Source organism: Nycticebus coucang, chromosome 19, assembly GCF_027406575.1.
Source record: "Nycticebus coucang isolate mNycCou1 chromosome 19, mNycCou1.pri, whole genome shotgun sequence".
Taxonomy (NCBI): Eukaryota; Metazoa; Chordata; class Mammalia; order Primates; family Lorisidae; genus Nycticebus; species Nycticebus coucang.
In genome coordinates this window covers 69,455,499-69,479,445 of record NC_069798.1, presented here as the reverse complement: position 1 = coordinate 69,479,445, position 23,947 = coordinate 69,455,499, and the positions used below count along the sequence as shown (strand labels likewise).

The following is a 23,947-nucleotide window of genomic DNA, read 5'->3' as shown; positions in this document are numbered from 1 at the left end:
AACTTCTTCGAGGCCAAGGTTGACAACACCTGCTGGAAAACCTTTCCGGGTCAGTTAGTCTGAGTTACTAAAATATTTTAAGTCAGTCGCTGACTCACTAAATTTTCCAGAGGTTGGACATTTTTGAAGTTGGATGTGCTGGCTGTATAAATGGATAGACACGTCATTTCACTTAAGTCCATTTTTGCTCCCAAATGAAAGTAATGATATTAACTTAAAACCATTTGTATTTTTAGCCCCTGAAAATATAAATGAATATGCAAACCAAATGTAACACTTTGATTACCGTGATGGGTGCTGGACCTGTAGAATTGTTTGAAAAGAAATACATGCTTTTGTGTTGATGACCTTTCAAAGTCAGTTCTTGGTGTTTATCTTTTGCTGGTAAATACCTGTTCAAAAGTGGGTGACTCTTCCTTAAATGCAAAATACAGGACCACACACGGAGAGGCCAGGCGGGATGGGAGGAGTGTCATAAGTTGGGCGCAGCTGCCATCTAGTGGCAGCTTCCACACGGTGCCTTGGCCGCCAGGGCGCCTGCGGCCTCTCTGGGGAAGGCAGGGTCTTCCTCTATTGCTGAGAACGCAGACCACAATGCTGTGAAGTGGCGTTTGTTCTGTAAATCAGACGCGTGCCTGATTTTAAATCTGCAGACTCTACTAATAAATAACCTGATTTCTTTGAAAAGGATCATTATAATGTCCTTATAAAATACACAAAATTTGGATTTTGTGTTTTCGGATAATTATGCATTGCATCAGGAAAACTTTTAAGCCACGTAAATGCTAGTTTGCAAGTGCATTAGTCATCTTTGTATCGGAGAAAGTAGGCAGTGTTGCCCTCTTCCAAAGTCTTTAAGTCCCACCTCTGTTTTTTAAAACTGAATGTAGGGTGCCAGCCCCATATGCTGAGGGTGGTGGGTTCAAACCCAGCCCCCGCCAAACTGCAACAAAAAAATAGCCGGGCGTTGTGGCGGGCGCCTGTAGTCCCAGCTGCTCGGGAGGCTGAGGCAAGAGAATCGTGTAAGCCCAAGGGTTAGAGGTTGCTGTGAGCCATGTGATACCAGGCACTCTACCCGAGGGCGGTACAGTGAGACTCTGTCTCTACAAAAAACAAACAAACAAAAAAAACTGAATGTAGTCAGGCACAGTGGCTCACGCCTGTAATCCTACCACTCTGGGAGTCTGAGGCGGGTGGATTGCTTGAGCTCCCGAGTTTGAGACCAGCCTGATGAAGTCCAAGACCCTATCCTACTAAAAATAGAAAAACTAGCTGCACATTGTAGAGGGTGCCTGAGTTCCAGCTATCGGGGAGGCTGAGGCAGGACGATTGCTTGAGCCCAAGAGTTTGTGATCTGTGATGCCACAGCTCTCTAGGCTGGGCAATAGAGTGAGAGACTGTCTAAAAAGAAAACAAAAACACTGAATATGCAGGAGAAGGCACAGGATGTGGCTTATGCTAAGTGCATTTTCTAGACTCTCCTTCCCTCAGAAAGCACATGCAGGCCTAGCGTTACCTACTGGGCTTCCCTGCCCTGTTCCCTTCTCTCTGCTTCCTTATTGGCCTTCTAGAATCTAAGAGGGGTGGAAGTACCTTTCCAATAGTTACTGTGACTCTTCTTTATAAAGTTCCATTTTTCTTCCTTCGTGCTCCCTGCATTCTCCTTCAAACAGTTGGCCCACCAAAAGAAACCCGTTTTTTTATTTTTTACCAACTTAGCATGATTTTATACATGGAAGGGCTCATTGCTATTTAAGTGTGGTTTGTAAAGATTTAAAAAAATAATTCTTAAATTTTATTTTAATATTTTACAATACTTGCATTTTCTCAAGTGGAAGCGTTACAGTTTGCCACCAGGATTTGAGGCAGAGGAAGGGTATGTAAAATTCCGGTGGGTCAGGAAGATGGGCCCTTCTGTTCCCTTCAGCGTGGATTTTAAAGCAGAAATGAATACACCCACGTGCCTCTTTTTATGGTTGAGTTAAGAAGGAAATAGTAAATTCTAGATTTCTAGAACATGCTTCTGCTTTATGGCAGGATAAGCTACTATTTAAAAGCTATCAAGAAGTAGAGGTATTGGATTAACCTTTGAAATGTTGTGTTTGTACTCCCCAGTTGGAAAGTTCTTGAAAATACTCTTTCTCAAACTTTACACTTTAAATTTTCTTGCATAAGATTTGTCTAGTCAGAATTCATATATTTAATTTGGAAATGTTTTTCTTCAGACATCAAAGTATGGCTTTCATCGTGCTAAGATATTTTCTGTTACTACAAATAAGTTACAGTCTTGCAAGTTATGTTAATAGATCATTTAAAATGAAAACTTGTATGCCCAATCATACAGAAGATCACCTTGGGGTGCGAGCTATGTGTATTCGCATATAAAAACGTAGTGCTGTTACTGAGAGGCCCCACCTTGCTTTAGACCTGGCATTTCCTCATCATTTGGACTTTGTTTTCATTTTTTGTAGTTCACATCACACACATCTTGATGGGGATGAGAACGCGTTAAAACACTTCTTTCAAGGAAACATTTTTGATCATAGGACTGAATTGGAGTATTAGAAGCAGCTTTTTTTTTTTTTTTTTGTAGACACAGAGTTTCACTTTATGGCCCTTGGTAGAGTGCCGTGGCGTCACACAGCTCACAGCAACCTCCAACTCCTGGGCTTAGGCGATTCTCCTGCCTCAGCCTCCCGAGTAGCTGGGACTACAGGCGCCCGCCACAACGCCCGGCTATTTTTTTTTTTTTTTTTTTGTTGCAGTTTGGCGGGGGCTGGGTTTGAACCCGCCACTCTTGGTATATGGGGCCGGTGCCCTGCTCACTGAGCAGCTTTTTATTCTATGTAGGAAACTCAGAGCTCACTGGTATGAGAATGAAGGTAAGACCCTGCTGTCCCTTGCACTTTCCATGGTCCTGCTGTTGGGGTGCTCTGCCCTGCTCTGATGCACCTGTAGGGCACGTGGCTTCCTGGCCTGCTGCAGCCCCTCCTGAGCTGATTCGCCTCTAGAGGAATGCACTTGTCAGAAGGGTTTCCTGTACCCTCCTGTGTTCCTCTGAAGTCCAAAATTTGTCTTTGGCTCTTGGTTATTTTTTTAATTTTGCAGGAGGAAAAGGTCCAGATAAAACCAGCCTGTGGCAGTATTTTCAGGATTTCTTTTGCTCCCCTTGCACAGAAAGCTCACATCTTGGTTTTTAATTGAAAAGCCCTCTGGATATTTCAGCTAAAACTCTTCCTCAAGTATTTCTACATCATATTCCCAAACCTCTTCTGATTCTAATGCTCTTGCCTCTCACCTTCAGCTGGGCACTCTCCCTGTCCCATTTCCTTGAGAATTACTGTTTGTTTCTAAGATTTTCTTCATGTGAATATCTTTCCAGGGACTATTTCCTCTCCCTGTGCTGTTTCCTCTTTATTTCTTGCATTTTAGCTGTCTTAGTAACTCCAAAGTTCCAGCTACATCTTGTTGCCTAATTGCTCTTATCTGTCTGGAACACATCTCATCTTTATTCCACCCCGTGTCTTTTTTGGTTACCAATTTTTCCTTTTTGAGACAGGATAGAAATGATAAAGGAACCATCTTCTGGGAAACTCTATTTAAAAATGTGATGTTTTTGTTGTCAAATTCAGCTTTTCTGTAAGTAGTAATGTGTTGTTAAATTCACAAATATTAAAATTAACTTCTGCCATCTTAATAGATTTTAAGATTTTATAGATTTTTTTTTCCTTTCAGTAAAGAGGAGCGTCTAGGAAGGGGGAAGAGAAGGGGGATTGAGGCTGTCTTATGATCCTTGCTGCTGGGGATGGGAGAAGTTACCTGAATATCCTGTTTGCTGTCAACTCCGAGTGCTGGCCATCCCGTTTGAGGTCATCCCTAGAAACAGTTACGTCTGGGGTTTAGTTAAGAGTGGGCTGCTAATCGAATCTCATCCTTCAGATTGTACGTGGCTCACCTCTGAGAGGTCAGGAGGGTGGGGAGGGGGAGACAGCAGTTCTGTCTACTTTAGAGGCTTCGTGCACTGGAGGGCGCAGTGCCAGGTGGGGGACTGGGCAAGGGATGGGGGAGGGGGGATGGCATCTCTGAAGCATTTAGTTCCAGGAAGGTGGATGGATGATGTCTGCTGTTTGCCACAGCCTGGGCTGTGCCGGTTGGCAGTTACAGGGGTGCTGAGTCTCCTCATTTGGGCTTAGGCATCTTGTTTGGGAGAGGGGATTCTTCATGGGGAACCTCACGGCCTGGTGCCTGGAAATGGCCCTGGCCGGCACTGTATTGCCAGGATGCCCACCTTGGTGCACGTGGGGGTTGGGGTCCAGGCTTAGTTCTGCTGAGTGCTGCTGGGACCCCCCCCTGTCCTGGAGACTGCCTGTGCTCACGCCGCTTTTCATAGCTGCAGGCCCTTGCCCTTAATGTTTTCAGAGTGATTTCCCGGGCCCTGTGTTGCTGCATGTACCTAGTCACTGTACACACTGTATTTGTCTGCGTGTGCCTCGTCACCGTGCGCGCTGTGTTCGTCCGCGTGTGCCTCGTCACCGCGCGCGCTGTGTTCGTCCGCGTGTGCCTCGTCACCGCGCGCGCTGTGTTCGTCCGCGTGTGCCTCGTCACCGCGCGCGCTGTGTTCGTCCGCGTGTGCCTCGTCACCGCGCGCGCTGTGTTCGTCCGCGTGTGCCTCGTCACCGCGCGCGCTGTGTTCGTCCGCGTGTGCCTAGTCACCGTATGCACTGTATTTGTCTGCATGTACCTACTGATTGTACACACTGTATTTGTCTCATTGTCCAGTAAATGTGTGTGCTGACTGATCCCCTGTCAAGGTACCCGGTGCCCTGAACATGGGTGATGAAGCTGAGAATTGACTGTGGCTGCTTTTTTGGTGGTCCTTTATTTCATGAGGGAGTGAAGCCTCCTGAATTCTGGGGAGCAGAGGGAACAGCATGTGCAAAGGGCCTGAGGTAGGAGCGTGCCTGTTAGTCGGCCCCCTGCTGTGGGCTGGTGAGATCACTGGATGAAGGCAGAAATTCCCTTCCTTGTGGAGTGACATTTGTTTGTTACAACCTGATAACATTCCACGCAGACTTTCTCTTTGAGTGCTCTACAATTTTACGATGTTACTGCCATGCGTTCTGTGACCACATGCTCAGTTACAGTTTAGTGAAGACCGAGATTAAAGGAATGAGACAGAGTTTGAGATGTGTAGACTTGGCCCAACTGTCTGGAATAGTCTGAGCAACACGTGGTGGGCGGTGGGGGATCATGGGCTTGGGTGTGGCAGAGCTCTGCATGTGGGCAGGGTTCCGTCCAGGAGGCTGCCCCCTCCCTAGCCAGCCCTGCCCTCCTGTCTCTGCTTTCTGTACTCAGGGGATTCCCACACGTCCTTCTGGTTCTGTCCTTCGTCTTGTGTTGTGTGGAGCTTTCTGGGTGAGCTGACCGGGAGGTTCTGAGCCGGTTACTGGTGACACCTCCCTGGTCCTGCAGTCCTCTCTGCCTTTTCAGTCAGATCTCTGTCTTTCTGTGAGGTGGTCCCTGTGCAGCTTTGTGTTTTCTCTGGTGTGAGAGTCAGTCCATGCTGACTTTCTGCGTGAGAACAGAATCCTCAGCTGTCTGCGTGGAGCTGGATGTGAAGAGCCAGCACAGCCACGGGCGCCAAAGTGTGTCCTGTGCACCTGTGCGCCTCTCCTGCCCGTCCCTTCCCGCTTTGCCGTCCCTGTGTGTTGGGGCCACGGGGAGGCTGGGGCCTCTGTGCCCCTGGTTCTGAACTCTGACCACCTGTGCACCTGGCAGAGGTCACAGGTGTGTCCTGGGAGCACAGGGTCCCCACATGGGCACCTGGGACGTGTGCAGGTGGCAGGCCCATGGCCCATCCAGGCACTTGGAGTTTCCTGCTGATACCACGTCTGTAGGGAACTTCTGTTTTGGTTACCCAAACAGTAGGAAGTTAGGGCATTCTCATGAGCCTGAAGAGAGGCAGTGGCACGGACAGAGCGGGGACAGGCTGAGCCATGATGCTTTCACTGCAGGTGCAGGGAGGCAGCAGCCGGAGGACAAGAGAGTTGGACCTGAAGGAAGCGCCTTTGTCCCAACCGCAAACCATCCCGGCGGGGTGGCGCAGCGCACAGGCTGCAGAAGCACTCCTCATGATGAAGTAATGACTGCTATTTTTAAAGGCATAAATCAAGAAATGGCAAAGAGTTTTTCTTAGAAAAGTGTGTTTCCCTTGTGTCACTTAGAGATACCTGTGAAAAAACAAAATCACAGCGAGTGGCACAGAAAGATGACGATGTCACGCGTGCACACAGCCAAGTCCTCGAGGCGACATTGAGGGTGCACAGCTGAGTCCTTGTTTCTGGTGGTCTCCAGACTCTGTACTTGGGACCTTGGAGGAGAAGGGAGGACAGAGACCCTCTCGAGTGTGTGGAGCATTTGCCTCATAGCGTCCCGGGGGGCTGCCTGGGGTCTGGGGGCAGGGTGAGGGGCTGACTCTGCTCAGGCGGCTGCTGCTCTGCCCAGTGCCCCCCTCGGCCACCCCAGAAACCTCATTGTCACTGAACCCTGTTAGTCTGTCCTGTGTTGACCTTGCCCTCCTCAGTCTTGGCTACAAGTATAATCACCCAGTGTCTTTTTAAAAGAAACATCTAATGTGCAGGCTGCTCCCCCAAAAGGGCTGATTCTTAGCCTTGGAAGTGGGCCTGCTAGTTCCTCAGTGTCGACGACGGCCCAGGGGGCTGTGGGCCAGCCCTCCAGCCCTCTGCATGTGAAGTGGAGCTAGCCGTGTCCCTGTGATTGTTCTGTTGTGATTCGGTCCCAGGTGGCTCACCCCAGGCCCATCCTGGACGGGGTCCTGGGTATTTCTTGCTTTTCTGTGTGTTGTTTGGAGCCAGACTGGGCTGTTGCCACCTCCAGATGTGCAAAGAACAGAAGACTCTCTCCTGGCCCCATCTTTAGCCTTGTTTCCCCTTGTAGCTAATGATGCTTTTGTTTGATCTAAACCTTGCGCTGTGTGGCTCACTGAGCTTGTGGTCCCCCAGGAGCCTCGGGTCTTTCTCATGGTGCAGCTCTTAAGCCAGACCTTTCTCTTGTTATACTCAAGTTTTCATCTTGCACTTTTCTGTTGAGAACTTCTGACTCTGTGCTGACCGTGTGATTCTGGCTCTGGCTCTGGCTCTACCTCCTAGATGAGTGTCAGCCCTGGGCTGACAAGCTTGCCTAGTCCCATTTCTCTGTCTAAGTCACCAGTATGGATGACGGGGGTTTGCGGGAGGATGGGCCCTGTAGCAATACCCATGGCTTTCTCCTCTGGGTCAGCATCGCTAGTAATAGGAGGGTCATTGGGTCAGCTCCTGGCTGACCTCAGTCTACGTTCTCCTGGTCTTCAAGGCTATCTGGAGAGACTAGGTCACGCGTTCTTCTGTCCCCTAAATTACCAGCTTAGTAATCCTTTGATAAAAGGAATCCCCTTATAGGTTGGTAGGATTTTGGTTGGGTTTTGTTTTGTTTTTTGGCCAAACTTGGATAAAATACTTTGCGCTTTATAAACCAGAACACTGAGATACACAGGCGTTATCTCACCCTCTGTCTCTGTAAGTCATGTTCTGCTCAGTGCCGACATCTCTGCGAGCTGCTGCCTCTGCCATGCTGTGGCTCTGGAGTCTCTTGAACGTTCAGTGCGTGTGAAAAGTGACGCCCATGGCGGCATCAGGAGTCAAGGTGCTGAGCTGGTCCATGTGGCATGCAGGCAGGGACGTCTCTTCCCACTCTGTTACCACAGTGGGAACCTGGGAGGAGACATGATGTGCCTGGGTCTGACCTGAGCCTGCGACCCTGAGGTCGGGGGGTCAGGGGGCTTCTCTCGTTTTGGCTTTTCTGGTTTCCTGGCCTTTCCTGCCTGGCACATCCATAGTCCTGGGACCAGAACCCACATGGGTACCTGAGCCGTGGAGGGGCCTGTGCAAGTCCTGCCTGGGTGCCCAGGACAAGAAGTGTCTGCACGGCGCTGCAAGGTCAGGCCTGGTAAGAATCTGGAGCATTATAGGCTCCAAATGTCCTTGGCAGGTTTTTTTCCTGTGGAAAGGGAGGATGTGGTGGTACTCTGCGTCTGACTTATATCTGACTTATGGTTGCTGAAATTTTAAAATATTTAAGATGTTTGGCTGCCTAAAGAAAATGTCACGTGTGGGTGCAATTGTCATTTATGGAGACTAAAACTGAAAAATCCTAAAAAGGCATGATCTTAATCTATCCATAGGAACTTGTCCTGGTCAAGAGTTAAAAAAAAATTCAGAACCAAGTAAAGGTCCTTACACAAGTCCAGTTCATGTAAATCAGTTTTTAAACCCTTTTTATCTCACTGCACACTTGAACCTATAGTTAAACTTCCACAGCACACTTAAATTATGTTGATCAAAAAAAAAGGTAAAAAAAAAAAAAAAAGAAAATATTTCTGTGTTGTGAACTTCTTTTGAAAATAATTAGTGTTCTTTAAAAATGTTTCTAGTACATCTAAGATCCTCTCATGGCGCACCAGTTGAAAAATCACTGATTTAAAGAATCTCTTTATGGTGATTCTGATAATGCCATTTTTGGGGCTTAGAGGAAAAACGATTGTATTCCCAAGACTTCTTAGCAGAAGCAGTAAGAGAGCTTGACTGACATCATTACTTTCTTCTTGTTCTTTCTTAAAAAGAACCTCAGTAATGACTCCTAGGCTTTCTTCCTGTGCAATTTTATAGCGTGGCACTTTCCCCTTTTCTTAACCTTTAAGAAATGGCACCGTTTCCTCCCGCCCCCGCCTCCCCTTCCTTGTCAGCCTTCAGGGGAACTGCCTGTCGCTGGTGAATGGGATGCGAGCAGTCACCTCCCCCTTCATTCATTCCCCACTCCCTGCTAGCGTGAGGGAGAGCGGCTGTTTCTAACAGGCCGGAGCGTGATGCCACCCACTTGACCGCTGATGGGCCACACCCCCACAGTTGTTCAGAGTTGGCAGCCGGCTCTCAGTGACCCCACGTGGTCACCAAACTGTGCCAAGCACAGTGCTGCTGGCACAGGTCCCAGGCAAGACCTTCTCACCTTCCCTTAGAGACCTGGAGAGGCCAGGTGGCCAGCGGCACCTTATTGTTCATGGAGTTACACAAATCACATCCATTATTTATAGAAATAATGGCCTTTATGAAGCCAAATATGGGGGAGGGGGCAGACCTGGGAAAAGTCCTTATTGTAAACACCTGGGAAAGGAAGTCTGGTCAGAAAAGCATCTTGTGTTGAGTCAAAAGTATGTGGGGCGCTCAGTGCCCATAGCTCAGTGGCTAGGGCGCCAGCCACATACGACAGGGCTGGTGGGTTCGAACCCAGCTCAGGCCTGCTAAACAACAAAGACAGCTACGACAACAACAACAAAATAGCTGGACGTTGTGGTGGGTGCTTGTGGTCCCAGCTACTCAGGAGGCTGAGGCAAGAGGATTGGTGGAGCCTAAGAGTTTGAGGTTACTGTGAGCTGTGACACCATAGCACTCTACCGAGGGTGCCAAAGTGAGACTCTCGCGCAAAAAAAAAGTGTGTGAGGAAGGTGCATTCCTGTAGGACTCTCATTGCCCAAGGGCTGCGTTGTAGGAACAGGAGCTGAGGTCCTGGAGGGAGGAGGACCGCTGTCCTGCTGGGACGGTCAGCCTGACTCAAGGAGGTCAAGTCTACAGGGTGGGCAAAGGAATGTTCAAAAATGGGTTTCACATGCTGAGCATTAGTGTGAATGAAACAGAGGCTGAGATGCCCTTTTCCTGTTTGACTCCAGGTTAAATACACATTCTCATCTGCAGAGCTGCCCAGAGCCCCCTGTTTAGCCCCCTGTTTGCTTTCTAAGTAGCACCAGTAGCTGTGGGTGTGACAGACACACACCGGACTTCATTTAAATGTCAGCTTTCCAGAGTCAGTGGGGGTCAGGCAATGTGTTCATCCTTTGTCTCACCTGCTTACCAGTTTTGGCGTTCAACCCATGCTGGTAACACTTCTTACATGGACATGATCCTTTAAAACAGCTCAAGCTCATCACCTACCTGGTTGTTGGAAACCAGCTTTGGTCACCAGTCTGCTAGGACCTGCAGGGTGCCTTCTGGGGTCGGTGTGGGGAACCCTTTGGAATAGGTTTTCTTTTTTTTCTTAAGCAGTTTGAGGAGAGTCCTAAGAGTTACCTCCAAAAATATACTCGGAACATTTTTAAAGACCATTCTGAGTAAGAAGATACCTACATTCCACTGAATGTTAAAATCTCAAAAAAAATCTTACTTAAAAGCCAATAACATGAGGCCTTCTCCTAAGAGGACACCGGACAAGTTAATCAGCCCCCACCACGAGTTGACTGTGGAACAAAAGGTGAGCCAGGGCTTGTAGGTGATATAGAATCCCATGTTCTGCAGCTTAGAAGTTTTTACCCAGAAACACTTTCCATCTTCTAAAGTTAGATTTCTAGGTGCAGATGAATCCCAAGTCTTAAGTGCAAACTTAACTTTTACCTTGTATCTCCTCTGACTTTAGAGAAGCTTTAAAGCCTCAGAGCCCATGATTGCTTAGGTGAGCTGAGAGGGGTCGGGCCACACCATACCTCACAGTGGCAGAGAACTCAGCCCAGGCCACGGCTCAGACATTCCTTGCAGGCCCTTCACTCGCAGGAACTCAGGGGCCGCTCTCAGGTGCCCCGTCCTCTGAGCAGCCTGTATAGGTCAGTAGCTTTGCAGCCCCCAGGGACTCAGGGGCCTCTAAGGAAACTTTTGGTCTCATGATTCAGGACTTGAAATCTGGAACTCAGGGGAGACGTGCAGGCTGCCACCCTGGGTTGGGCAGGGGGTGCCGCGCAGCCCAGAGGTTTGCCACAGACGCTGGGATCCCGTGGACAGAACAAGCTGCGTTGCCTACCTGCCTCTCTGTGCCCATGCATGGGCAGGCTATACCTAAATTCTTGAGTTTTCTTACCTTAGGACAGTGGTCCCCAACTTTTTTGGCACCAGAGACCGGTTTCTTGGAAGACAGTTTTCCACAGACTAGGGGCTGGGGCATGGCGATGGTTTTGATCTGAGTCTACAAACCACTCACATGTTGGGGTCTCTGGGGTCTCTGTGTAGCCAGACCTCTGTGCTAATGATAATCTGTATCTGCAACCATTCCCCGGTGCCAGCATCACCACCTCCGCTCCCCCTCACATCATCAGGTGTTAGATTCTCATAGGGGGAGAGCAACCTGGATCCCTCACATGCACAGTTTACAGTGGGGGTGACGCTCCTCTGAGAATCTAGTGACATTGTTGATCTCACAGGAGGTGGGGAGCTCAGGCAGCGAAGTGGGGGATGTGGCGTGGCTGTAAATATGGATGAAGCTTCTTTTGCTTGCCCATCCCCACCCCCTCCTGCTTACAGCCTGGTTCTTAACACACCATGGGCCAGTACTAGTCTGTGGCCTAGGGTGTGGGGGGCCATAGCCCTAGAATGGTTAGGGGTGATTGTGAAAATTCCACAATCGCCTTAAATGGAGAGTTTTTGAAACGTCGTGTAAGCCTTATACTGTTACAAGTAATGAAGTTACACAACTAGTCACACACTGCTAACTAGTACCAAGGTAGTTCCACCAAGCTGGATACGCAGCAGTTGTATTTTTTCCTCTGCTATCTTTTGAGTCATTTTAATCAAATGGAAAACAAGAAGCTCTGAGCTCGCAGGGGAGCTCCTACAGGTGCGAGGTGTGAGCAAACCAGACTGCAGTATAGTTTGTTCCGCTGCCCCCAGTGTGCCCGCCCGGCGCTCACAGTGCGTCTCGGATGTGCCCCTCTGTAACTGGCAGGGGTCCCGTACCCACTCTGTTCTGATAGCCATGGTAACTTCCCTTCTGCATTTGTTCCTTCCAGGGCCCCGGCCGCACCACTGCTGCTTTTCTGAAGACGTCGCCTCCCCTGTGCTGTCCAATGGAGACCAGAGTCACAAGTGCGGAAGTCGCTCGTCAGAGAAAGACAGCAGAGAGTCCAAAGCAGGGATCCCAGGATCCGTGTCTGTGATTGAGAACAGCAGCAGAGAGGCTTCCAGAAGACAGGAGCAGCCTAGGTTTTCTGTGGACTTAAAGATGCCAGCATTCCACCCCAAGCAGGAGCTGCTGGGCTCTGGCGACAGCGTGGACTTCCCTTTGTGTACGGATGGGACGGGCCCACAGCTCTCCTCGGAGAGCCAAGCGAGTTACCCTAAAGAAGAACTGTCCGATTTGCACAATAAGGAGAGTGCTGGGGGAGGCAAGAGGGCTCTGGCCCCAGCCCTCATCCCGCTAGATTTAAGCTCAAGGTCAGCACGGGATGAACCCAGCTATAAGGACACAGTGTCCTCCCTGCAGGCAGCTTTGGTCATTCACCCGTGTCCTTACTGTGACCACAAGACCTACTACCCTGAGGTCCTGTGGATGCACAAACGTATCTGGCACCGGGTCAGCTGCAGCGCCATGGCCCCCCCGTGGATTCAGCCCAACGGTTATAAAAGCATAAGAAGTAACTTGGTTTTCCTTTCCCGGAGCGGGCGCACAGGCCCCCCGCCTGCCCTCGGGGGCAAAGAATGCCAGCCTCTACTCCTCGCGCGGTTCACCCGCACACAGGTGCCAGGGTGGGTGCCAGGGTCCAAGAGCAGCTCTTCTCCCCTGGGAGTGACCACGAAAGCTGCTAGCATGCCTAAGAATAAGGACAGCCATTCCGGGGGCCCCTGTGCGCTGTGGGTGCCTGGCCCCGATGGGTACCGACAGACCAAACCCGGCCACGGCCAGGAGCAGGGTGGTGCTGCTGTGCAGGGGCTCCCACCGAGGCAGGAGACCAGCTCCAAACCCATGCCAGCCCCTGGCAGTGGGGGCTTCAGCAGAAGTGCTGCCCCCACACCCACTGTCATAACTCGGGCCAGTGCTCAGCCTTCGGCCAACAGCAAGCCAGCGGAGAAGTGTGGGGTCCCTCTGGTGGGGGCCGGCTTTGCGCCCCCAAATAAGCACAGTGCCCCAGACTCCCTGAAAGCCAAATTCAGTCCCCAGCCTCAGGGTCCGGCTCCCATAAAAGGCGAAGGGGGCCCTCTACCTCCCCACGAGCCCCCTTTGAAGGCAGCCCAGGAGCTGAGGACGCTGGCCAGTTGCGCAGCGGGGTCCAGAGGGGATGCTGCCTTGCAGGCTCAGCCTGGCATAGCCGGGGTGCCCCCCGTCCTTCACTCCATCAAGCAGGAGCCAGCAGCCGAAGGGCACGAGAAGCGCCTGGACATCCTCAACATCTTTAAGACATACATTCCAAAGGACTTTGCTACCCTCTACCAGGGCTGGGGCGTCAGCAGCCCCGGGCTGGAACACAGAGGTAAGATGTGTGGGCTCCCTGCTCCCCGGGTGGCTGTGTGTGAGCACCAGGGTTGTCCCTAAACTTCGGGAGCCTCCCCTGAGTTACATGTACCACCCCCTTGCCTGCCAAGTGGCTCTGAGGGCACATCCACCCCAGTCAGGGCTGGTGCCATCGCTGGCCCGGGGGAGCCCCAGGTGCTGCCGGCCTCCTTCCTGCTGATGGCATGGCTCTTCCACACCGGAAGTTTGGCAAGAGTTGCCAGTGCATGAGCAAATGTCCACTGTCCTGTCTCTCAAGACAAGAATGTTCATTTGATGGGATTTAGTTTTATTTTTTTGCATATACAATTTAAAAACACCCCCAAATCAGTGCTCCACCACTAGTCAGCAAAGCTGCGGTTGTATAGAGAGGGCATACCACATAAGGTCCAGAAAACTGAGTTGTGCTGAAGTTCCTGAAAAATCAGACCTTCAAAGTGTAGTCCTCCCAGGGTGTCACCATCGGCTCTATCAGCGACAGCAGTCTGGATTTGCCAGTAGTTTTCCTCATTGCCTTCCATCTGTGCCCTGTCCCCCACGCCCTGTCCTTAGGTAGAGAGCAGAGTCACTTCACTGAATGTCCAAACACGGACGTCTTTGTTCTGTTAAAAAACAAAACAGCGAAACAACCTCCCATGCAGCCCTGTCTCTCGGGCCGTGACCGAGGTGGTCCTGACTCTCTGTACAGAGTTGTCCTTCATAAGTCTGCAGTTCTCATGATAGGTGGCCCTTTGACTGGCTTATGGAGTACAGAGCCCCATACCCCAGGAAGTTGGCCTGGAGGAACTGATGTCGGTAGAGAGGCTCCTCCATCCATCACAGAACAGTGTTCTGGGGGGCACGGGGCTTGTTGGCATGCAGGCCACCTGCTTTGGAACCTGCCTAGAGCATGGGCAGCCGGTGCCTCTGGTGCCTCTGGGGTATGCTCGCCTTCCCAGGGTGCCATCCGGAGGGGCATTGCTGGTGTCTTCCCTTGCTGGGTTTGCCAGTGACGTCCTGGATGAGCTGCTCTTGTCACGTTCCTGCGTTGAAGAGCTGGGAGCCCATGTGAGCATTTCAGGCTGAGGCCCAGATCTGGCACCTGAAGGTGTGTGGAGATGCCCGACCCTCCTCCCCCACACAGGTGTTAGGGTCTAACTCCAGTAGACCCATCTGTAGGAAGTGAGGTGCAGCTTCTGTGTAGGTTGTGACTTCATTCTTTCAGATTCTCATTGAACTGGGTTCTGTCAGTTACGCAGACGGTTGCTGGGAGGCGCCATACCAGTGTGTAGGCTGGCCTTTGGGGTGCGATGCCAACCTCTGATCCTGATGAGTTTTCTGAGAACCTGGGCAGAGGAAGCTGAGGCCGGGAGAGAGTGAGGGTGGCGCTGTCTTGGACGCTCTGTGGTCTTGGCAGCAGCCTGCCCTGCGGCCTGTCCCTCCCATGGTGGGTGCCTCCCCTTGAGCCGGCCCTGTGAGGACTCACCTGTCCTCCTTACTAATGCCTGACACAGATTAAGTGTCGTGACCACTTTTTAAAAGGCTCTTAGTGCTGCTCCGTGGGACTGTGTAGCAGGAATTGTGGTTTCTAAGAAAATAGAAGTTAAGGTTTTGAGAATTTCCAATGACAGAACTTGAAGTCTGCAGTAGCCCAAAATATTTTTCTTGCCCTTAAAATTTGTCTTTATATAAATAGTTCTAAGGACTTTCTTTTTAAAAGAGAGAGATTAAATATTTACCTTTTGAATATGAAAAATATCAAATAGTCCATGAAGTGTATGTGTCTGTCTTAGATTGTTTATCCTTCTAATCCACGCGTTGGAACAGAGAGAGTCAGCACATTGACGCTGCTTTAGTTCACTCTGATCTGGGTTTCTTATGGGAAGTGTTATAAACTTTTCTTGGTCTTAAATTATGCTTGGTAGTAATAAGTGGGTTTTTAGAGTTCTGGCCTCAGGATTTAGAGGAGGACTTTAGGTCAGCCTGTCTGATCCCGTGGTCAGCGAGGCTAGGCAGTGCTGAGCACCCGTGGTTTGGACCCCACCTCCTGCCCTGAGCCTCAGGGGACTTGTGTGGTTCTGGTCTCCACTTCAGGGCTGTCAGCACAAGCCGAGACCTCGTCTGGATGACGGTCCCCTAACCCTCCACACGCTGCTCCCTGGCCTTTCTTGGGTGAGCCCTGGTAGGTCGCAGTTCACCTCGTCTCCAGGAATCCAGCATTTTCTCTTTCCTCATTTAGTGTTCGCTTATGTCGCTCTTAAAGCATCGTAGCATGGAGGAAGCCCAGCAGGCTTGGCCTGGTCTGACTGCTGGAACAGTGAACAGAATATCTAGGTTTCCTGTTTCAGAGACACTGCTTCTGTTACTACAGCCTAGGGTCTGCGTGCAGCCAAAAACGCCACAGCACTGGCGTGTTCCTGAACGTACTGGTCATTGAGCTTTCTAAGCCCCCCTCACTGTGTCCGCTCAGCTGTGTACAGAGCTGACTTTCGAGCCATGAATCTAGAACAGTGTCTTACAACCATTTTTATCTCTTGGCATAGCTTCCCTGGTACACTTAAGTTGACCAAAAAAAAAAGTAACAAATTTGAATTTTTTTGAATTTTTTTAGGAAAATAATAATCTTTACACATTTTTGTGACACACCTAAGATTCTCCTGTGGCTCACACAGGTGAGCTGCAGCACGCCGGCTGGAAACCCCTGGTCTAGAATCTCACAGCGTCATCCACTGGGTCAGTGTCATGTTCTCAGCATGCCTCAGGGGACTTGTCTGAGTTTGCTGACACTTTCCAGGTCTTGGGTCTTAGGTGCATTTGCTGTGCACCTCCTGGTTGAGGGTGCTCTGTACGCGGTCACTGATGACAGGTGGTGACGTAGGGTCATCTTGCAGAGAAGCACCAGTGAATGGGGCAGTCACCTGCTGTGTGCGGGAAGTCGCTGTGCTAGCCTGTGACTCCCTGGTCTCTCAGTTCCATTTATGCAGAGAATTGGTTACGAGGGGCACCCTGAGACATCGAGCTTTATTCCGAAGTTAGGAAAGCCAAGTCTCAAGAGGCTCTCTCTCCCACACGTGTCAGGTTGATGTTACTGTAGACATGAATAGTTTAGAAACCCGAGCAGAAGAGGAGGAGAAAGTGACTGTTGTTACCTCCCAGAGGGATTTTACAGACTCACCCTTTAAGAATAAAAACCACTGCATTTTCTACAGCGTTGCTGTCAGGTTTGCAAGCATGCGAATAGAATTTGAGTACCTTATTGCTGAAAAAGTAAAAAGATAATAAATTATCTGTGTTTTCAGACTCTGTGCCCAGCCTATATTATGTGTTAATAGGAGTTTGGGAATAAAAAATTGAAGGTAATGGAAGATAATTCTAGATAAAATTATTAAGTCTTATTGGGATTTAAAAAATAATTTATTCCAAGGCTACATGAATGTGGTGATGGGAGGTTTCTGCTTGCTGGAGCAAATACATCCCTTTGTGGAATCTTCCCGGCTTCCCCCTCACGGGTCACAGATGGCAACTGCCGCATAACAAAATGAGACTTTGCTGGGTTGCGTGGCCTTCTGTGAGGACTGCAGCCTTGTCCTTCACTGAAGTCCACTCTCTGTACACAGTTCAGGTTTCTGGGTCAGAGCGTTGGCGCTGACTGCTTATCAGGTAGTCTTCAATTCAAATGAAGTTTGTAACCTTTTTGACTAACTCAGAATTCTGTAGTAGCTGGGGCATAATGTTATTGACCATACAGGGCAAACGTCCTTTCTTGTAATAAGGAAGGAAAAGGTGATAACGTGCCTGGGGAGGTCGTGTGTACTTACACGCGTGTGTGTGCATGCCAATGGGTACTCAGTGCAGGGAAGTAGGGGGAGGGGTGTTGTGTTCCCTCTGTTGCCAGCTCGGGGCGGCGCCTGTGGCTCAGTGAGTAGGGCGCCGGCCCCATATGCTGAGGGTGGCGGGTTCAAACCCAGCCCCGGCCAAACTGCACCAAAAAAATAGCTGGGCGTTGTGGCGGGCGCCTGTAGTCCCAGCTGCTTGGGAGGCTGAGGCAAGAATCGTGTAAGCCCGAGAGTTAGAGGTTGCTGTGAGCCGTGTGACGCCACGGCACTCTACCCGAGGGCGGTACAGTGAGACTCTGTCTCTACAAAAAAAAAAAAAAAAAGAAAATAGCTAGCTAAATAGTTTCTTAGACACACATTATAATGACTTTGTGTCCCACATTCAAACACTGTTAGGTATTCCCTGTGGATGGAGTTACTGAGCCTGTGTTTAGATGTGGTATAGGTTACACGTGGACTAGGCGTGTGAGCAAAGTCACCATCCGAGATTATTTTCCTAAGAGCTCAGCCGGATCGTGTTTATAATGAAAATGAATGGGAAACAAAGTAGCTTTTAAACTTTAAAATTTCTTACACCAGAATAAGAGGATGGAAATATTCCTGAAAGGTTAAATGTGTCAGCTATGCCACACATTTCTCTGTTCTTTTTTTCACACTAAATATGGAAAATCAAAAGTTCTGTGACTGCAGTCACCAAGGCGAGCATCCTGAACCTCTCTTCTGCCTAGGTTGCTTGGTGAAAAGTCATAATTCCTTAGATGTCTTGGACCTTGGAACTCCTTATCAAACGTACAGTTTTCAAATAATTTTGCCCCTTCTGTGGGCTATCATCTATTTACTCTGTTCTTTCCTTTGCTGTGTAGAAGCTTTCTAGCTTGATACCATCCCATTTGTCTATTTTTGCCTGTGCTTTCGGAGTCATATCGAAAAAATCTTGGCCCTGAGCTAAGAGTCTTAGAAAGATGAGTGGTGTAGCAGAGACGCGGGTCTCCCAGGACGTCTGGAGCCACTCCCCCACGGCTTCAGTGTTGGGGCTCCCTGCTAAGTTCAGTCATGGTTGCTCAACATGGCAGTGGAGTGAACATCGGTTAAAATTTTCCTTACTGCTCTTTCTGTGTTTCTGAATAAGGCAATGGGAAAGTAAGGACTTTGGGGACAAGTTCTGAAATTCCTCTGATTCATTTTCATGATCTGTCAGATAAGAAATGCTGTAAGATTGGCCTCATGGTTCATATGTTTCTTTGATTGTCTTCACAAACATCCCATAATGTAAAAAACAATTTTATGTTATTTTTATCCGAGAGCCACTCTGAATTAGGGCGGCTTCTCAATAAGGTCCCTTCTGTCCTTTTCTATTGGCTTTTACATTCAAACGTCAGACTTAAGATTTGCAAATGCTCGGCTAAACAAAATAGCATTTAGAAAAGGTATTGCCATGGGCTTAGCTTTTTCTAGTTTTTACGTATACACACACATACATAATTGTTTTTTTCCCTTTGAGTGGCCACTGAGCATCACAGTGGCACTCAGGCTGGAGAAGGAAAGCAGCTCCACTTTTCCTCGGAGGGAGGAGGTGTTCAAACAGCTGTGTAGCCTCTGCAACCCCCTTTCCAATCAAACCCAAGCCGTCTTTTTGGAACAGAAGGGTACACAGAGCTGAGTCCAGTGTTGGTGATCTTCAGAGAAAAGGTGGGGTTTAGGTGTATGCCACTGCTGCTGGGCCTCTGACGAGTGTGGCCCCAGGGCTGCCACCTGGCTTTCACTAGCTGGCCTGTTCTCAGGAGTCCCCTGGCCAGGGTTAGGAGCTGTGTCAAGGAGGCCACCAGAGGGCCCCTGTGGGCCCGCTGCTGCTGGTGCCCTGCACCTGTCCCCTGGGACTGAAGCCTGAGGCAGCGGCTTGGTCCTGCTTGCTCCCTGTTGTCCTCTGCCCTGTCTCAGTCATGCTGTGTCACTCTGATTTGCCAGACTTGCTGCTTGACAGAGCCCATGCTGCCAGGCGGGCATCCAGCTGCTCCAGCCGCAGACCCCTGTCACGCAGCCTGGCATTGCCCCTCCCCCCCGTGCCCATCCTAGGGAGTGATTTTTAAGTTCCCTGTAATTTATGCATCCTGTAGTCCTGGCAGTGTCCGGCTTGTCAGGTGCTGAGATGAAGGCTGATAGCTGTCACCAGGGCCTGGAGGCAGCCTGGTGATGACACGGTAGACAGACTAATGACGTTCTCCTCTCACTCCCCCCTCACTCTCCCTCTCTTCACCTCCACGCTACCCCTGCCACGGCAACACCACTGCCACCGCCACGCCATGCCACTGCAGGGACGCTCCGGACGCAGGCCCGGCCAGGAGACTTCATCTGCGTCGAGTGCGGGAAGAGCTTTCATCAGCCCGGCCACCTCAGGGCCCACATGCGGGCACATACAGGTACCCCCTGCCCATGTCCCCATGGGGAGTCTGGGGGAGGGGGCTCTGTGTTCAGGGCTTGAGTGCCCACCACTGTGGACATTTAGATGTCCCTGCGGGTGAGGCCAGGCCATCATGGCCAGGATTATTACCAAGCTCCCTCCGTTCAACACATGAAATGGTTTTCATGAGTTTTTTTTTTTTTTTTTTTTATTGTTGGGGATTCATTGAGGGTACAATAAGCCAGTTACACTGATTGCAATTGTTAGGTAAAGTCCCTCTTGCAATCATGTCTTGCCCCCAGGTATTCAAGTATCATGTGGTTTAATTTGTGATAAGCCTGTTTGCAAGTGCTCCATTTTAATTAGCGGGTAACTGACCCCTCACAGATGATTAGTGGTGGTGCCACCAGCAGAGACTGTAGTCCGAGCACCTTTCACACGACGTGCTGCTGCTTCATTTCCTCATTGGCGCTGGCTGGACTCTGGGGGGTGTACCTGGACTCCCTGGGACTGGGCAGGGAGGCACTGCAGACCCCGGGCCTTGCCGTGCAAGGGACCTGGTCAGGCAGGGCCAGCAGGACTCCAGAGAGGCAGGGAGACAGCTCTTCATCACAAGTGAGAGGCCTGTGTGCACAAGTGGTCTGATGCGGAATGACACAGGCCAAATGGTAAGTGAGGCAGGAGGAGGGTCCCTTTACACACGCGCTGATAATTAATGCTGTCACTGATTGCTTTCATCAGCAGCAGAGTCTGAATTAAAAAGGGCAGTAGCTCCCCGGCAGCCAATATCACAGGCTCTTACTCTTAAGTGTTACAGTAAATCGGTATTTTCCGACCACAGGCTAGGCTCTGGTGCTTTTTTTTTTTTTTTTTTTGTGAAAGTGATTAATCTGAAATGGACTCATGGAATGTGCACATGGCAGAGAAGCTTGCAAGCTGGTTTGTTAACAAACCCCTTGTTCCCACAGTGGTATTTGAGTCGGATGGACCCCGGGCTTCTGATGCTCACGCCACCTCTGCTGATGGCCCCCGACAAGTAGGTCTTACAATTAACTGATGTCTGGGTGTGGATGTGTCAGTTGGGAGAAGTTATGCCATGATGTTTGTCACTAACTAAAGCACCAGATTATTTTTGTACTAGACGTGTAAATAATTTTATGTTGCTTTGATCCAGAACCTGACCCTTCAGGTTAGTCCATAGGTGACACGCATTGAAGGTCACTTGGCCCTGAAGGATGTGGTTCAGGTACAGACAGCTGGTTGTTGGTGGTACTGGGAATGAGGGGATTAGTACAGATTGGTGACTTAAAACACTAGAGAGTCCTACTTTTTTCACAGATTTTTTTTTGTAGAGACAGAGTCTCACTGTACCGCCCTCGGGTAGAGTGCTGTGGCATCACACGGCTCACAGCAACCTTTAACTCTTGGGCTTACGCGATTCTCTTGCCTCAGCCTCCCACGCAGCTGGGACTACAGGCGTTCACAGATGTTTTTATGTATAAGTTTGCTTGAGAATAAATTATGTTTAGCCTCCTTTAGGAACATTGTTTTTGAATTAGTCTGTTAAGAAATGTTTCACGTTCATTGCCGTGTTCCGTGGCATTACAGACACTGCTGGTGTAGCCGTGGTACATAACAGTCCCCATGTGCAGGCGTACATGGCGTGTACTGTTGCGCATGTGATTTTTCTACGTAAACCATTCCACAGGCACAGAGTACACAGAACACCCTCCTCGCGCTGGGCTCTGAGCATGGCTCTGGGAGGCTCTGTGGGGGCTCTCAGTTCTCTTGGGCTAAGAGCACCTGGTTTTTATGGCTCTTCTCTCTTTTCATCTCTCCTAGAGAATGTCGCACCCACTCTGTTGTTCTTAACACGAGCATTCTCTACGTCACATTCTAGCTGTCTATCCATTTGCCCCAGAAAACTCTGTAACTGCGAATTCTGAAACGGCAAAGACTTTCTTTGCCACCAGAGTAAACATCCCAAGACCTAGCGGGGTGATTGAATCAAGTGAGTGGGTCCTGTCCTTGGAGATCTTGTCTGACGGGTTTCTGGTTTTGCTGAGGCCAGTGGTGGTTAAGACCTCCCAGGAATCTCTGGAATCACTGGAGTGGAATGAGACCACCCACGGAACTTGAAAGTTGTTCTAGTTCACTTTATTAGAGGAAAGAGGTTAGAAACATGAAATGGTTTTGCCAAGGGCCTACTCCTGATTAGTGATTGAGCTGGTGTAGAATTTACTTTTACCCGATTAGAGATTTTGTGTATTTTTTTACTTCATTTTTGGAATTCCTGTTAGAATTTTTATTTTTGCTAAAGGCCTTTTATTCATGTATGTGTATCATTGACAAAATGCCTTGCCATTTATTATAGTTTTTTAGTTAAGTGCCTTCTGTCTCTCTGAACAAAAAAAGCCCATAGTTTTAGGATATAAGGCAGTTTCACGGTGTTACGACCATTTATGAAATAAAGATAACATCTTGCCAAATACCTAAGTAAAAGATTTCCCAAATGCATGTGACCTCAATTTGAGTTAGGTAGTTCTCTCTCTCTTTTTTTTTTTTTTTTTTTTAACAGAAATAAACCCCTCTCGCCTCACCCACAGGAACCATGGTCATATGTGTTTGGGATGTAATAACAGCAAGGTCATGCTGTGTGGGAGAATTACATCTTGAGATTACAACGGGAGCAAATCCAAAGTGTTGCTCCTTACACAGGTGACCCATAAATCCATCAGAGTCTTGTTGGTAAGAGTGTTTGCCAAGGGCAGGAAACACGGAGCTGTGAACAGCGTGGTGCGATTCTCCAGTCTCTTTACTGATCTTTACTGATATTAATATTACCTAAGCCTCCTTAAGGTGCTTGCCACAGGGAGATTCAGGACATTAAAAAAGCAAATCACTACAATTCTATTTTAAATTATTTCTATGTTACTTTTCATGTTGGGGACTTAATAATAATTGTCACTCATCCTTGATTCTAAAGAGAAAAGATGTATTTATAAGGTCGTCTTTGGTTCTGTGAATGAAGACGCTGTGATTTTAAGCTGAGCACCAGCGAACATTGTTGTTTGCAGTAACTCAGCATCGTGGCCTTGGTCATGTGGGATTCAGACTAACCTACGTGTTAACTCTGGGTACACGGATCTCAGAACCCGCTTCCCTGTCATTTGGAAGGCAGTGTTGGTTCAGGCTGTATCATTGAAACCGAGCGAGGTTTGTACGCCTCTCTCCTTGTGGCTGTAGGCCTAATCCTGCCTTTGAGAATATGGCCTTGGATAGGGCTTTCCGTCCTTCATCACATTTAAAGTTGCTTTGTGGATTTATTTCTGGATGCTCTGGTTCTCTAAGGAAATTCCATTTTCTTTAACATTCTTTAGAGCTATATTTTTAAGAATTCCCACAGAGAATCACCTATTGGCTAGGATAGTTGAAGAACACACCAGTAATAGGTAGAGGTTTACATTGTAGGGTTGTTCTTTCTTATCCTATAATACTTCCCATTGTTAAATTTGAGATATCTCACAGACTTACAGAGCAGTTTTCTGTAATTTATGTCTGCAGTGTGGCTCATACTTACCAGCCATGTTCTTGCTCATGCTTGAAGTGCTTTACTGATGTTAATTAATGTTTAAATCAGATGATTTCCTGTGGGCCTTAGAAGCTGTGGCTTGTGGCATTTTTTATTTTTTTATTATCAGGCAACACTTTGTCTTTATGCAGAAATTATTTGATGTGACACTTGAAGCTGATGGACTTTTAGTACTTGTAGGTATATGTAGTAAGTGCTAAATTATCCAATTAAAATGGTGTTTGGAAATTCACTTTTATAATCATTTATTCACTCATTAACAATACTTAGAGAACCTGCCATGTGCCAGGCCCTGTGCAGGATATTGAGACAAAATAAATATTTTTCCTGTTCTTTTCCTGAAAGTCTTGTTAGGGAGTTGAGGCAAGGAACCAGGACAGAGTGGGGCAGTGCTGTGACGTTATGGGGACCTGTAACCCAGACTTGAGGTGTCTGGAAGAGCATGCCTAGGGCAGAGGGGTGGATGTTTCCAGAAGAAAGCTTAGCAGGTGGAAAGACCCAGAGTGGACTAGCAGGTGCCATGGGAGGGCCCAGGTGGTCATCCATACAGCTGGGGGAGGAGGGAGTGTGGTGCTGGTGGGCAGGGGCTGGAGCTTGGGTCTGGAGAGACACATGAATTTCATCCTGAGGGTTAAAGAGAGTAAGATGCACTTCTCCAGCATCAAATCTTCAGAAAGGGTATTGGAGCTGGACACTGCTGAGAATGAACTTATGGTGGTTCTAGATAAAGGTCCAAGAACCCTTTCCAGGCACTTGGCTTAATCCCAATGAGAGACAGGGTGGTGG

The 23,947-nt window shown here is 49.0% G+C and overlaps 1 protein-coding gene across 7 annotated transcripts in view; it reads left to right on the top strand.

The window, feature by feature from the left end:
• ZNF516 (zinc finger protein 516) overlaps positions 1-23,947 on the top strand; it is a 111,809-nt gene that overhangs the window by 78,118 nt on the left and 9,744 nt on the right. For 6 of the 7 annotated variants that reach the window (XM_053571372.1, XM_053571373.1, XM_053571368.1 and 3 more), the window contains exons 3-5: positions 11,879-13,336; positions 19,484-19,588; positions 20,538-20,605. In XM_053571372.1, the coding sequence (XP_053427347.1) occupies positions 11,879-13,336; positions 19,484-19,588; positions 20,538-20,605 (1,631 nt within the window). The remainder of the gene's footprint in view (positions 1-11,878; positions 13,337-19,483; positions 19,589-20,537; positions 20,606-23,947) is intronic. The other variant, XM_053571374.1, reaches the window with a different exon arrangement.